The sequence below is a fragment of the Wolffia australiana genome, chromosome 4, assembly GCF_029677425.1.
Source record: "Wolffia australiana isolate 7733 chromosome 4, ASM2967742v1".
Classification (NCBI taxonomy): Eukaryota; Viridiplantae; Streptophyta; class Magnoliopsida; order Alismatales; family Araceae; genus Wolffia; species Wolffia australiana.
In genome coordinates, this window is record NC_135838.1 from 7,640,146 (window position 1) to 7,656,519 (window position 16,374).

Below are 16,374 nucleotides of genomic sequence, written 5' to 3' on the forward strand. Positions count from 1 at the left end.
CATAATATTTTCTTGTTTCTCCTCCTGTTGTATGAATTTGAAAATAAAATCCTTAAATGATGATGTCTCATTTATTATCATTTTCATACTTTGAAAAGGTCAAAGGCTGTGGGTAGCATATGAAAGATGTAATGAGATTCATATTTGTCCAACATGTGGATGTTAAGATTTGCCATTTTCCCAACAATTTTATGGATGCATAATGCACTCATGGTTGATTCCTTTTCCTTTTTCGCAAGCTATGTCAAACCCAATCAAGTCTCAAGCTTTAGTGCTAACATTTCCAATAATGTTTTACTACATGGGGTCTCAATATGCAAATTCTAGGTCATCTTGGTAAAATAGACCGCTAATATTATGAGGTACATGATATAACATGTATAATAGAAACAATTTTTCAGACTCTATCCCTTTAGTACAATGCATCTTCCAATATTGATCACTCTCCTCAATAGGAGTGTTAGGCTTACAATCATGGAAATATGAGTTTAAGTCCATGTACCCAAGTTGGAAGATCAATGCTTACTTCTATTCAAGGAGATTAGGTACACTCAAAACAGGGACATTAATACCAGCATGCTCTAAATCAAATAACAAACCAAGCATAAACTAAAATTTAAATTCAACACAAACACTTGTAACTCCAATTTGGTGAATGAAGATGATAACCCATTTTCAATTCAACATGGGCCTATTGGGCTATTCATTGTGTATGTATATAAACTAGTGTACAGTAGGTTACTTAGATACTCCTTATTTAATGTTCATGATAAACAGTCCTCTGCTGTCAATCTGATCGTAATGGTTACATGTTGATGAGTACATATTACTCTCAACTATTATCACGAAATGTTAAAAGCTGAAGATATCGTTATAAAGATATTTATGTAATTTGACAGCTAACCACTCTAATTTGGTGTTACATTGATGGCCTCGCAAATTCTCCAACCTAAGATGTCAAAACTAGGTGACCATTGAAATTTTGAATCACGCATGTATGGCTGTAGCATAAAGCTATAATTGACATGGAAATGTAAAATATTCAGAGACAAAATTAATTTAAGTTTTGGAATTAAAAAAATTACTAGATTTAGACATAGAAATAAATAATGAAATATTTGAAAAATTAGGGCCTAATCTAGTAAAAAATTCTAAATCATGATGGCTTAATTAGGCATAAAATTAGATACATAATAATACAAATACACTGAAAATATGTAATGGCTCATGAAATAATAAAGGGCCTGATTTATATCAAAATATTTTTACAATGTTCCAAAATGGTTAAAATGGTAGGCTAAGATTTTTTTTTTGGGTTAAAATTTTCCAAATGCACCCAATCAGCCTAAAATTGGGGTCTGCTTGGTTAGGCCATGACAGAACAATCCAGGTTGAGCTGTATTAGAGAAAACAAGATTTGGTCTCGCCAAGGTGATCCCCAATGGGCTGCATTAGAGTAGAATTATTTCAGAGTTATTGAGATGTACTGGGTTGTTTGCTGCTCAATGAGAAATCTGTATGGGACACACCTGGTGGAAAGGTGGTTGCTCATGTAAGGGTGTGCAGCCCTATGGGACGCTATGGGCTCTTCATGAACAACACCTGGGAGGACACTATTGCATGGGATTCATGCGCAAATGAGGTACATAGATAATTTAGAAAAGTAGCACACAAAAATAATCCCCCCCCCCCCAAATAATAATGTGTGGTCGTAGAATGCAATGACAGAATAGTGCAGGTGAATAAAAATAACCCAGAGATGAAGCATCACCAAAAATGACAAAAAACATAGCGAGACCTTAATTCATTAATCTGGTTCCAGTTTATCTGATTCCGTTACATATGGCATTACGACTAAGTCAATGCCAAAATCTGCCTCATAAACTCATATGAACAATATATGACACGCAACACAATCATATGAATCAAAGTTTTACAGCTGAAGAAACTAGTAGACACAAAATATAATTTTTACCCAAAAATTTCTTATCATTTCCAGACGACAAAAATTCAACAGATAGAGGTGACTTTTTCTGCTGCTCTAGCCTTCTTCAAGGTCCATAATTTACAAAAAAACAATTTTCACAATTCCGCAGCGGACTAAAGTGAATCTTGACTTGAATACTGAAAGTTGTGATATAGAATATTAGCTGAGGCCTGAATCCATAGAATCAAAAAATTATCCCTTGAATGCACAAGTATCTAGGTACAAGCATTGAGACCACTAGGAGGTATGCCTGAATCCATAGGGAAGCGGTCAATCTTGATTATCGAATATCATTATTAATATGTCTCTCATTTGTAAAACTGGTTTTTTGATCATCAGGCTAAAATTGGTTAAATGTGTGAAATAGTTATTTTCAGGGCCCATTCTTGTGTATGCTCATACACAGTGAAGTGAAATAGAAGATCTAGGAATTTTCCTCAGAACTACGGAGCTTTGGCACTGTCAAGCCCATGACACGAACTACTTGGGAATTGAGCACTAAAGTTCTTAGGGAAATTTTGGGTCATCTTCATCCATAAGTCATTTAGATTCATAGATCCTCAACAAAAAAACCTTTGAATACATCTCAACTGTTGAAAATCACCTCTCTGTTGTTGTCTACCTTTGAAAATACTCCTCTGCTGCTATCATCATGTCTCTGACATTCTAATCTTTCTTCTACTGCTACCTCAGCACCTCTACCACTAGATTATTTCTCCTCTAGTATGATCATCCCATCTACACCCTTTCTGAAGCTTGATGCTTTGTCCTCTATTATGCCCATTATGTGTACTCCCTTTATGTTTTTTTATTCTCTCTCCTCCATATGTTACACTTGACATAACTTCTTGACAACAAATTCTGCATGCCTCTGAAATTCGATTCTTTCTCCTGATCTGCTACTGGATTCCACATCTCACTATATGCCAGACTCCGATCAAAATATTGGTGCAGGCCTATTTTTTTGTCTTTTTAGGTTAACTTCAAAAAAATATCCATAAAATTAGGAAATTTGAGTGTTCATTGTTCATTTTAAATTCTTAACAATTTTTCAGTGAAATAATGTAGTAATATTTTATAAATTTGAAAAATTTTATTCTCTACTTCTAAAAACTGATTTAGAGATTTCACAAAATTTCAATCACCATACATTTTACCTTTTTTAAGAAACATTTTAAATGTTTTTAAAGTCGGACTTTCATATGGACAAACTTTGGCATAGAAATTGGCTTACTATTGACAAACGTAGATAGTAACAAGAAGACTTTTATATCCCTATCAGAGTTATCGCTATGGTTTAACAAATATTTTTTTAAAAAAAGTAGATATTGTGATATTTTGTCAAGGGCAGTATATTATAGACAATGTATTTTGAATCATATATTCCATTAGAGATAAGAGATTATAGGTTAATTCCTTTCTATCAGATCGTATTTTGATAAACATTCCAAACCACCTTTTAGAAGTTTTAGAAATGAGAAATATACTACTCCAAGGGATATTGGCCCAAAAAGGTATATCAGACAAGAAGTCGAATATCTAGGATGCCAATCCAGAGTGTTACCAATCACTGAGTGAGTGTGAATTAAATAAAAATAAATAATGACTTCAAGTCTATCAACATTATCATTTAATCTATGATTCCCATAGTTTTAATTTCTCTCCAATATTAACTTCTTCAATTAATTTCAAATACTTGATTAAAAATAAATGTCATTTAAGTCATGAGTCCAATATTTGCTTCCGCTCACTCAAATTCCTAATTAGTCACATTAGTTCTAATGCAATTTTAGCCCCTTCAAATACATGATCGACTAAAATTAGTATGTCATAAACTTGGTTCAGCTTGAACCCCTCAGCCCAATCTCCAGCCAGTGTCAGATAATTCAATATCAAAATGTGTTCAGTTTAATCAAATAAGACAGTAACTCTCTCACATGACCTCTCTGTAGTTGCAACTTCTTCATCAGCTTAGATCTCTCTCATTTGAGTTTCAATCAAGATGTGATCTGTCGCATTCAATCTGGAAAGGTTAAAATATACAGTTCTCCACTGGAAAAAACAGCCAAATGATGGGCTCTAAATCTGTTTGCTAAAAAATGAGATTTCATTGCGAGAAACATATGCCGTCATATTAAATTATCACAAAGCATAATTCAAGCATCTGGATGAGGAGCATATGATTTTATCTGTATTTTTTCCACTATATAATTGTCAATTTTTTGGTAGAAAAATACATAGTCCAGTCTGTGGCTTAGCTGGAGACCAAGAATCAGATACTGCACGTTAGTCATTCTAAGTACTCCATTGTGAATAGGGAAGTTCGTGCAGTCCAGTCTGATTTTTTCGATCGCACAAAAGCACAGATCGATGTGCAGTTCCGAACATCGCACATCGGTCCGCACATCGCACAAAATCAGACAAAACATCAGCCGAAGGGAAGAATGAGAGAACGAGAGAGGACCGAGCTGGAGAGAGAATCGATGGATACTCTACATTCATTTTTTCAAACTGTTTATTTCTAGAGCCCATAACATCCGTGTGCGAGAGAAAGACCATTAGATTAACTTTGACTGGTAGATGGATCAAAAGGCGGAGCCCTTCCAGGATACTGCTGTAGCTTACTAGCTACGTACTCAAGAGAGGGAGGGAAGAATGAGGGGGAGAGAGAATAGTGAGCAAGAGAGAGAAGATAGACAGAGAGATAGAGGGAGAGAGACAAGAGTGAGAGAGAACGAGAAAGAGGATGAGAGAGTTGAGCGCGAGAAAGGGATAAGAGAGAGAGAGAGAGAGAGAAAGAGAGAGAGAGAGAGAGAGAGAGAGAGAGAGAGAGAGAAAGAGGAAGAGGAAGAGAGAGGAACAACCCAGAGAGAGAGAGAGAGAAAGAGGAAGAGAGAGGAACAACCCAGAGAGAGAAGAGCGCGAGAGAGAGGAGCGTGGTCCGACTGTCTGAAACGATAGAAACAGAGAGGAACGAGAGAGAGAAGAGCTCGAGAGAGAATCAGAGAAAGAGGGAGAGAGAGGAACAAGAGAGCGAGATAAGAACGCCAGAGTCCCAGAGAGGCAGAGTGCGAGAGAAAGAGAAGAGCGATGGAGTGAGAAACGAGAGAGAGAGAAGAGTGAGGGAGAGAGAGAGGAACGGGAGAGCGAGAGAAGAGCGCCAGAGAGAAAGAGAAGAGCGATAGAGAGAAGAACGAGAGCGAGAGAGAAGAGCACCAGAGAGAAAGAGAAGAGCGATAGAGTGAGTAACGAGGGAGAGAGAAGGGCATGAGAGAGCAAGAGGGAGAGAGAGGAACGATAGAGAGAAGAGCGCGCGAGAGAAAGAGGGAGAGAGAGGAATGTGAGCGAGAGAGAGGAGAGCAAGGAACGAGAGAAAAGACCGCGAGGGAGAGAGAGGAACGAGAAAAAGACAAGAGAACGAGGAACAACAGAAAAAACCGGACCATAACCGCACAATTACAGGACCTTGGCCAATGTGCGGTGCTATTTAATATTACACTGTCTAAAATCGGCCTAAAATCGCACCGGTCGCACCAAAGGACCATTCCTAATTGTCAATGGCCTAAATATACCACTGCAAAACTCACTCACAGATGGCTTAGCATTTAGTGTGACTTCCTGCTCCCAGTGGATTTGGAAATTACCCCAAAGGAATTGTTTTAAAATAGTATTGCAGAAATCAGACACCTAAATGACATATTTTAACCCAAATGCAGGCTTATCAACTGCGCAAATGATCTATATTTGGTCTCAAATTTGTGCATAATTAATATTTATGTTGAAGAGTTCCAAATTCCAAACCCAAGGGTTGGCTTATTTACAACATGATCAAAAGTCAAATTTTCTCATGTAGGTGAAGATGCATGCTACTTACTAAATCCCTCAGAGTCCTCAAACTGATTAATGTCTTCATTTATTTTCACAGATAGTTTGGCTTTTTATCATGGTAAGCCCTGAACGGATCAAAATAAAGCTGCACTGATCAAGGGTTCACCGGGACAATTATGATTATATGCATTTTAAATACTCATTAAAAAATAATAATTTTAAACCAAATGTAGTCACTTTCAACCTGTATGCCTCTTGGTCACATAGTTATCTTAGTTATCTTTTCTTATGGGCATGGGCATTTACCCATTGCGGCATCTTCATTAAATGGTGTTTGAATACAAATTGATTTTTTGCTTAAATTTGCCAAAGTTGGCCCATTAAACTTCTTGCAGAGGCATTCACCATACTTGGGATTAATACAACTCATGGAAATTCTCTTCAAACAAGTTTTGTATGTTGATCACTATTGAAAAAGTGATCTACATTTAGAATTTGCAAAGAGAATGCACAATCGTTTCAAAGGCTTAACTCGTCAACGTCAATGCGGATGAATGACTGTCACAAAAAAAAGACGGATAGGGTTTGCAGACGGATGATGAGAACTGGCATGCGACAGATGAAGATAGACGGATGCCGAGAACCAGCATGGGACAGACAAAGATAGACAGATGATGAGAACCGGCATGGGACCGACGAAGACAGACGGATGACGAGAACCGGCATGGGACAGACGAAGATAGACGGATGGCGAGAACCGGCATGGGACAGACGAAGATAGACGGATGACGAGAACTGGCATGGGATAGACGAAGATAGACGGATGACGAGAACCGGCATGGGGCAGACGAAGATAGACAGATGACAAGAACTGGCATGGGAAGAACATTGATAATTCATATGAATTTTACAAAATTTTGAGAGGACAATCAGAACATGAGAGAAATGGGTCACTATGATAGACACCAATCAAAGCAAAAATTAAAATACATGGAAGGAATGCATTCCCCAACATGACCAGACAGAAGCTACCTACAGCAGAAGAGAGAAAAAAAAAAGTATGTTCTTCTAACCTTTCAAGAACATCGAAATAATGTTCATGGGTTCACTCTAATCCAACCAGCAATTCTTGGCGACAACAAAAATACTTGAGAATCACCCACCAAGAGGCTGGAACTCGCTTATCATGATTAAATTCAGAAGAAGAAAAAAACCAGTATGTTCATGGATCAACAGTTCATAGAGGGAACTATGTTCATGGATCAGCAGTTCATAGAGGGAACTATGTTCACGGATCGGTTCCCCATTGCTCATCATACCAGAAACACAACTCGATGACAAGAACGAAAATGAAAGAAAAAACCCATTTTTTACCCTGAAGCAAACAAAGATCCGATCCTCGAGCACCTGGGAAGAACAAGAAGCTCAAGAACACTCGTTAGGAAGACTGATCAAAGAAGAAAGATCAACGCTTGGCCTTCTTCAAGGAAAGAACAGCGGAAGAAACAGCCTCAAACAGCCGTTTCTGAGACACAACTCGATTACAAGAACGAAAATGAAAGAAAAAAAAACCCATTTTTTTACCCTGGATCACCTGGGAAGAACAAGAAGCTCAAGAGCGCTCATCAGGAAGCCGGATCAAAGAAAGAAAAAAAAAAGGAAAAAGGAAGAAAAAGATCAGCGCTTGGCCTTCTTCAAGGAAAGAACAGCGGAAGAAACAGCCTCAAACAGCCGTTTCTGAGACTCCACCATCAACTCCGTCCGTCTGTTCTCCATCCGGATCCAATCCCGCTCCATCTCCTTCATGATCTCCAACCTCCGCATCTCCATCCGGACGAACCCTCGCCGGAATTTCCTCACAGTGGCAGCCAAATCCCAATCCCCGGAGGAGGAATCGTCTTCAACCCGGAGCTTGATCGGTCGATCATCGTCATCTTCTTGAATTTGATCGGGGAAAACGGCATCGTTTTCGGCGATTTCTTCGAGAGGGGGGCGGGCGGAGAGGGGGGAGGGGCCGAGATCGAGGCGGGCCATGCGATGGAAGAAGGGCCAGGAGGAGGGGGAGGGGCGGAGGCGCTCGGCGCGGAAGCGCTGGCGGAGCTTCTCGATCTTGTGGCGGCACTGAGTGCCGGATTTGGGGGCCCGGGGGAGGCGGAGGCGGGAGGCGACGCCATGGGCGACCTCTTCCCACTGGTGGGCTTTGAGCTGGCCGCGATTGAGGGCGTACCAGCGCTCTTCGTAGGCGTCGATGAGGAAGAAGGTCTCCTGGTCGAGCCATGGCTGGCCGGGGCCGCCGTGCTTGCGGAGAAGGGGGGGATTGGCGGCCATGGATTTGGGGGATTTGGTGGGTGGAGAAGAAGGGGGAGGGGGGATTTGGGGGCGGCGGCGGTGGCGGCGGCGGTGGCGGGTGTGGGGCCCATCTTGGACCCGGGATCTGCCCGATATCTGGATCCGGATGAGGGGAGGGAGGATGCTTGGATTTTTTTATTTTTCTTTTTTTCTTTTTTTTGGGTTTGCTTGAATTTCTTTTTTTGTTGGATCTTCGCTAGGGTTTTGATGTTCTTCGGAGGGGGGGCGGCGGTGGCGGGGGCGGTGGCGGTTGTGGTGCCCATCTTGGACCCGGGTTATGCCCGATATCTGGATCCGGATTAGGGGAGGGAGGATGCTTGAATTTTTATTTTTTTATTTTTTTTGGGTTTGGGCCATAATGGTTGGAAGTGGATGGAAAGGTTGGATCTTAGCTAGGGTTTTGATGTTCTTAGGAGGGGGGGGGGGATTTGGAGGGGGGGCGGAGGTGGCGGGGGCGGTGGCGGGTGTGGGGCCCATCTGGGACCCGGGTTATGCCCGATATCTGGATCCGGATGAGGGGGGGAGGATGCTTGTATTTTTTAATTTTTCTTTTTTTTCTTTTTTTTGGGTTTGGGCCCTCCTAATGTTTGGAAGAGGATGGAAATGTTGGATCTTAGCAAGGGTATTGATGTTCTTAGGAGGGGGGGGGGATTTGGAGGGGGGACGGCGGTGGCAGTTGTGGGGCCCATCTTGGACCCAGGTTATGCCCGATATCTGGATCCGGATTAGGGGAGGGAGGATGCTTGAATTTTTATTTATATTTTTTTATTTTTTGGGTTTGGGCCATGATGGTAGGAAGTGGGCAGAAAGGTTGGATCTTAGCTAGGGTTTTGATGAAATTAAGGTGAAATATTATACAATAAGCTAAGAGATGTAGTAAAATGATGGCCGCCGTGCTTGCTTTGAAGGGGGGATTGGTGGCCATGAGGGGGGGGGGGATTTGGGGGCGGTGGCGGTGGCAGTTGTGGGGCCCATCTTGGACCCCGGTTATGCCCGATATCTGGATCCGGACTTGGGGAGGGAGGATGCTTGAATTTTTTTTTTTTGTTTTTTGGGTTTGGGCCATGATGGTAGGAAGTGGATGGAAAGGTTGGATCTTAGCTAGGGTTTTGATGAAATTAAGGTGAAATATTATACAATAAGCTAAAAGATGTAGTAAAATGATGGCGGCCGTGCTTACTTAGAAGGGGGGATTGGCGGTCATGGCGGGGGGGATTTGCGGGGGGCGGCGGTGGCGGTTGTGGGGCCCATCTTGGACCTGGGTCCTGCCTATTATCTGGATATGGATTAGGGATGATGCTTGGGTTGGGTCTGTTCTTTTTTGTTTGAATTTTAATTTTGTTTATTTTTTTGGGTTTGGGACCTGATGTTTGGAAGTGGATGGAAAAGTTGGATCTTAGATAGGGATTTGGTGAAATTATAGTGAATCTTAGACAAGCACCTTAAAAATGCAATGAAATGAAATAATAATTGCATTTGGTGTCAGGTAGGGTTAGGTTAAGATTAGAGTGGATTTGGTCGGATTTAATCACATCGGGTTAAGTCGGGGTAAGGTGCACCACCATCATTTGGGGGCAGCAACGATGGCGGTGGGGGGGAGGAAGGGCTGGCAGTGGTGCCGGTTGTGGGGCCCATCTTGGATCCGGGTCTTGCCCGCTACCTGGATCCAGATTAGGGGAGGATGCTCTGGTTGGGTCTGTTCTTCTTGTTTTGAATTTTAAGTTTTTCTTTTTTGGTTTTGAGCCCTGATGTTTGGAAGTGGATGGAGAAGTTGGATCTTAGATAGGGATTTGGTGAAATTATGGTGAATCTTAGACAAGCACCTAAAACATGCGATGAAATGATAATTGCATTTGGTGGTGAGTTGGATTGGGTTAAAGATTAGAGCAGAGTGCATTAGGGTACAGGAAAGATTGGATTGGATTCGACCATATTGGGTTGGTTTTGGCTTGGGTTTGTTCTTGGTTTGAATTTCAATTTTTTTGTGCTTGGATTTCAATGGGACATAATGGTTGATGGAATGTCTGGAAGTGGATAGAAAAACTTGGTTCATAGATAGGGATTTGGCGACATTAAGATGAAATATATGGTGAATCTTATACAATAACCTAAAACATGCAATGAAATGATAATCGGATCTGGTGTTGGGTTCGGTTAGGTTAAGGTTAGAGTGAATTCGGTTGGATGTGATCAGATTGGGTTAGGTTGGGGTAAGGTGCACCATCATCCAGGACAGGTGGTAGAACAGCTCAGGAGGGTTTCTGTCTTGTCCTTGTGTTCCTTTTCTTTTGGGTCGTCTGAAATCGTCCCATCCTGAACAATCTTTTCTGGGACTGTCCAATCCGAGAACTGTGTTGTCCAGAAACCATCCCATCTGGGAGTCGGCCCATTGGAAACTGGGCCAACCTTGGCATCCTGATTCTATCTGACATCGGGGACAGAAAACAATAGAAGGTCTGAATCATAAAAGTTCTAAAATTCCATTAATAAGTGATAAAAAGGAATCGTCTTACACCTACAACATCTGCAGACAAGAAGACACGCCAATCCCAAACTATCTTGGGGCGCTAAAAAAAGTCATGTTCACATTTGTGCACCTTACATGGGATGGCTTGGATTACTAGACTAGATATGATTAGAAAGAATCATAGTATATATTATGATAGGTTGGATTAGGGTAAGCTAGATTAGATAGATTACATTAGTTATAAACAAGACAGAGCTATACAAAATGCAGCATCTATTCTCGTCATCTGGTGATATCCCCTCCCTTAACAGCCCCCTGCGTGTGAAGTACACTTCCTGCAGTACCCGTTAGTCTGAATTTATGGGCTTCTTCTAAACATTTAAAAAATGTGTTCCACATTATTACATCCAAGTCCTCATCTTCCAGCCACATCATCCATCCACAAGATTGCTGATGCCAGATGATGAATCCCAGCCCTGCAGAACAATCCTAATCAAGGCCATCCCATAAGAGACCTACTTACACCAACCTATATACTCCTAAGACCAGAAAAAATGCTATTTACATCAACACCACCGCCAAAGGGATCACATGATTCTAAAAACCCATCGAAGAGAGACCCATGGAAATGTGAATTTTTCCCCAACTATTAAACATATTTACAAACTTTCATAAACTAGAAAATATGTCAGTTACATCAAACATAAACGAGCGAAAAGGGTCACAGGATTCCAAAAAATCATCCATCTCGTACTTGAAGGCATCTAAAAATAGACCCATGGAAAGCCCCGCCTTCCAGTAATTAAACATGGAAATTAAACGCTTGATCTTCTCTGCAAAGGGAAGTGAGCTCCTGTAAACAAGCACTCCCATCACCTCAACAACCACCACAGCAAGGCCAGCAGAGAGAATATCCCAATCTCCAGTTTGCCCTATGAACGTGGCAAAAGCAGTGGCACAGTAGAATCCGACGAGGAACAAGAGCACCTTCAAAGGCCAGTTCTTCTTCAGGGCCTGGAATCTAGTGCTTATCCTCTGTCTGAAGGTCTCAATCTCTCTGAGAAGCCGAGGCCCGCCATTAGAACCACTTCCCGAGGAACCTGTGTCGCTATCACCTGTCATGCTGCTCCTGATTGTCCACCTTCTCTGCCTGGGCACAACAATTGAGCAATAAGAATACTTCGGAATGCTGTAATTAGAACTAGGAATCAGAGTCCAGGATGATGATGACGATGATGATGGCCATCATCATTCCTATCATTCATCTGTGGTCGGAATGGTAATGATGATGATAATGATGAGTTGTCACCATCATTTGCATGTGGTAGGGGACGATTATGGCTACTTGCAATCATTCATCTTCATCCTGGCGACATAGGAATGGCAGGAATGACTATGAAGACTAGTAGGGTTTGGTAAATCAGCACAATGTCGACTTGTGACGTTGACATTGGTTGACAGTTAGCCAACCACAGTATAAACGTCAATGGCCATCAATGTTAACACCATAGTTAGCCACCCATACTTCTTTAAGAAAATTTTCTTCAGTGTCATCTTCATCCTTGAGTATGCAGGTTGACCTTGACAAAAACGTTGAGTAGAAGAGTTTGACAAATTTTCTTCAAAAAAAAAAGGAAGAGTTTGACAATAGTTTTAGCAAAAAATTTCTTATCAACCACCAAAAGATTCTCGATGTCAGCAACGTCGTCATAGTCAGGGAGGGATGCCAAAATTGACGATGATATTGACATTGACATGCGCTCAACACAAAATATAAGGCGATTGAATATAGACATGGATGTGGAGAAATCATAGAATAAAGCCAAGACGGTATCACATGTGCAGGCACCAGACGACTTAATCAGGCCCACGACATCAACCTACTGGTTAGAGGGTTCTCGAAATTAAGGAGAATAAATAAAGATCAGACGAGGGAGGAGAAGCATCTTGTGGAGGGCGGCAGCCATCAGCCAGATTTTTTATTATCAATTCCATGAAATTTTTGATAAGATTGATAAATGAATGAATAATTCTAATTATCAGTTCCACTGGGCATGCCATTCTACATCTCGAACCAATCAAGAACCCATCAAGATCCGATTATGCAACACTCGTCTAGAACTCCTTTTTAGCTTATTCTGCATAAATAAATGAATCTAAGGGCACCAAATTTACCGTAATTGGACAGAGCAAAAAGTCAAAAAAAATAAAAATATTAGCCATTTTTCTCGATCATTATATGATTCTTTCTTATACGGGAAAGAACAAACCGCGGAGAGTAATCGAAGCACAGCATAAGCTTCTGTAGGAATCTTTGGCTCTTGCCATCAGCCATGGTGTGAAAAGGGCAGAGAGAGATGGATCTCTTGTATCCTGAACATGGGAGAATGAAACATTTGGGATAGTTTGGTATGCTCGACATTGTATGCAGGCACCGCATAGACCTGATCCAGAAGAAAATATATCATGATCAAGATTAAATTTATGCTAAAGTAGATAAATATGAACTATCAAAGCCTATAAATTAAGTTTATTAAGCATTTGTTTGCAATTGGGAAACATATTTAAACCTTAACCACAGAGAGTATGCTATTCACCACAGATTAGTGATGGCAGGCTTTGTTGCACGGGTAAACAAATTTTAATCAGAAAGAAGCACGATGAAAAGTATCTGTCAAACAACAAACGCATCTCGAATTTCTTAGTTATTTCAGTTCTTATCAAATGCATTTCAGACGTGTGATACGAAAAAATCAACACAATAATCGCAAAAATGACAAACGAAAAATCCGGGTAGATTCGAATTCCGAAAACAACAGAAATTGTAATAGATATTGTTCAGGGAAACGTCACCTTCAAATTAGCGCCGGGAATCAAGAAGAAATTGGTTTACAATTTCTGGGTCCACCGTTCCGGGCCTCAGCATTCTACCCATGCACAATACAGAACGAGAAGAGATTGAGATAGAGATGGGAAATAGAAAAAAAAAACGTACTTTTGGGTCTCGAAGAGTACTACGCTTGACGCCGAGTACTGTAGACACAGCCGCTCATCTTGCGAGGAAAAAGATACACCAGAATCTCAGATGGGCTTCTGGATTTTGCGTTTATTCGGACTTGTACATAAATTAGGCTCTCACCAATTCATAAAAAGCTTGGTTTAAAATCAACCTGGTTTGAAAGAGATGATGAATGGGTGCTGGTGGATGGACTATATGTATAGAATATTTTAGTCATTACATAGGTAAAAATAGAAAATTTTAAAGAAAAATGAGAGATGAAGGTTGTCTAAGTGCATTAAATGGAAAATGCCTAATTACTGTTTTGAAGAATGTTCAAGTGGATTAGGCAAATCCAGTCTTTATTAAAAAATTCAACATCAGGTCGTATGTGGTCAGTAATATAATTAGTCTGTATAAGTGTTCTGAAGAATGTTCAAAGTGGATTAGGCAAATCCAATCTTTATTTAAAAAGTTTAACATCAGATCGTATGTGGTCAGTAATATCATTAATCTGTGCAACTTAATATGGCTTGAATTATGCAACTCACACATGCATTGAATGGCAATTTTCATTGTGTATGGGGGTATTTGATGTTAAAACACCCGGCCAACAGGTCAAATTATTCAGTTAGAAGTCAAGATTTTATCACTTGTAGATAATCATGTATTCTTTTATTTGGCAAGCATTTATGTCAATCATACAACAATTGATGAAACATAATATCCCATGCCAACTTATAAACCTTAGATATTTATATCCAGTTTAGGAAATAATTTTGTAGAGCTTAAATAAAGGGAAAATATATTCACTTCTTCTTGTTGTTTTCAATACTATGATGTCAGACATGTACCATAAATTATGATGAATTTTTATAATTCATGGAGCAACTGCAGTTATCAATTTTATTTTAGGCGGATTTTAACGTGAATGGTAAACTAGCCATTATCACAGTTCAAAATTAAAGGGTCATCATTGGCCTATTTTTTATTTTAGGAGTATCTTGAAGTGAATGATAAACTACACTTTCTGAAATTAGTGTAACTATGTCGCTGAGCTCTAATTTTCATTTCACCCTTCTCTCTTTGTGAAAATTCTCACCAAAACAAGCAAGAGAAATACATGACCTTCTAAGATATCTTCAGGCTGTTTTTGAGATTTCTTGAACAAGAAGATTGTTTCTAACTTCAACTTGAATCAATTGGATCCAAACTCATGGGTTTTGGTGATGTTTTGTCTACTTCATGGGAAACATGAATATCTTCTACAATTAAAGCCATTGGAACCTTTGTAGAGATATCATTTAGGTGAAGCAAGTTTAACACTTAAAGAGAAGGTCAATGGTGTTGGGAATTGGGCCTTCAAGTTCAATGATCAAAACTCTATTTCAAAATATCATATCAAATTAAAGACTCTGAAAACCAAAAAATATAAAACCAAAACCATCACCTTTGCACGCATTGAATTCATGATTTATTGGTTCCTCAAGTGAAAATCTTCAACCCTTTTGATGGCGTGGCGCAGCCTGAGCCCTTAGAAACGTCCTCGGAGACATCACCATCTTCATCGACATCGCCGCCGGTTCGCGTTCAGCCCCCCCGGCATGCCAAGGCAACGGTACGCACGCCCGGATTCAAGTATTCTGGGTAACGGGCACTCTATCTTCATTTTTTTAGTTCGTCGTTTTTGTTCATCGTTTTCATTTTACTTCGTCGTTTCGGTTTCTGTCACAATCACATTGTAACGAGGGGAGATCCATTCTATAAGGATCTTCCCCTCCACCCTCCAAGGGAATGAACCTTAGTCTTTCTCCCCCCCCCCCTTTTATTTGGTTGTTTTGCTTGTAATTTTAGGGTTCATCCATGTTCCCCTATAAAAGGAACGATGGATTCCCTAAGAGAACTTACCCTTTGTTTTGTTGAAGAAAATTCTCACAAGAGAAAAAGAGGGTCACGATCCAGGAGGAAGAAGGGTGAAGAAGAAGGAAGGAGGAAGGAGGAAGGAGAGGAAGAAGGAGAAGGAGAAGGGGAAGAAAGGCTGCGCCAACAGCCCCGCTGCCGCCGCCGCCGAGCCGCCCGCGCGCACACACCGCCATGAGCCCACGGCCGCCGACCACTCTCTCTGTGCTCCGCCTCCCGTCCCGCGTGCTGCACCGACCCGGACTACCGGGGTTGCCGCAGAACCGTCTTGCGGCACCGCCGTTCGCGCGCGTGTGCCTGTGCGCCAACCGCCCGCCGACGCTGACTGCCCACACGCAGCTGACATTGCCACGTTGCACCAGCCAGACTCCCCGGCTATACAATACTCTCCCGTGCCTCAGCTCCTCGCCCCGACGCCGCACCAGCAGACACACAAATACGAGACGACCGACTCAGGGACATCGACACAGTACGCCTTCCCGCCCCGTCTCTTATCTTTTTCTGTGCATTTTCAGTTGCCTCTACTGCGCTTGGGTTAGACGTAGGTGAGCGAGCAAGGTTGAGTGCATTACATCGAAAACAAGAGAGTCTTACCTGTTTGGTACGAGTCGGGTTCGCCCGTCTCATGATAGCAACACCTAGCGGGGTTAACCTGCTCGGCACTGTAGTCGCCTTCGTCCCCTCGGACGAGGTTCGAAGGGTCTACCTTACCTCACCGGGTGACTCCGTCGACTTCCCGGATGTCTAAAATTCCCGCAAGTCAGCATTTGCACGGACCACAGTTTATCATTTTTGCATCCCATCATTATTGGCTTGTTCACATAC

At 41.3% G+C, this 16,374-nt stretch overlaps 2 protein-coding genes across 3 annotated transcripts; both read right to left on the reverse strand.

Moving 5' to 3' along the window:
* Positions 1-7,269: 7,269 nt before the first annotated feature.
* LOC144701793 (uncharacterized) lies at positions 7,270-8,317 on the reverse strand. The gene has a single exon (XM_078573558.1). It carries the CDS (start codon positions 8,141-8,143, stop codon positions 7,493-7,495), a length of 651 nt encoding a protein of 216 aa, XP_078429684.1. The 5' UTR covers positions 8,144-8,317; the 3' UTR covers positions 7,270-7,492.
* A 2,963-nt stretch (positions 8,318-11,280) lies between these two features.
* LOC144701795 (YCF20-like protein (DUF565)) lies at positions 11,281-13,799 on the reverse strand. 2 transcript variants are annotated; one of them, XM_078573559.1, is made up of 4 exons: positions 13,650-13,799; positions 13,485-13,558; positions 12,902-13,075; positions 11,281-11,781 (listed from the first exon to the last, which is right to left on the reverse strand). In XM_078573559.1, the coding sequence occupies exons 3-4, from the start codon at positions 13,069-13,071 to the stop codon at positions 11,301-11,303; spliced, it is 651 nt and encodes a 216-aa protein (XP_078429685.1). In that variant the 5' UTR covers positions 13,072-13,075; positions 13,485-13,558; positions 13,650-13,799; the 3' UTR covers positions 11,281-11,300. The 2 variants fall into 2 exon arrangements, with proteins under 2 accessions (XP_078429685.1, XP_078429686.1); XM_078573560.1 differs by having other exon boundaries at positions 13,647-13,799.
* Between the last annotated feature and the right edge of the window lie 2,575 nt (positions 13,800-16,374).

Bases quoted from the DNA above. Each gene is read 5' to 3' on its own strand.
- LOC144701795 (XM_078573559.1), bottom strand. From the start codon at position 13,071: ATGCGGTGCCTGCATACAATGTCGAGCATACCAAACTATCCCAAATGT. The intron at 11,782-12,901 runs GTTTGTTCTTTC...TGTTGTGCCCAG, and splicing joins TGCTTCGATTACTCTCCGCG to GCAGAGAAGGTGGACAATCA.
- LOC144701793 (XM_078573558.1), bottom strand. From the start codon at position 8,143: ATGGCCGCCAATCCCCCCCTTCTCCGCAAGCACGGCGGCCCCGGCCAG.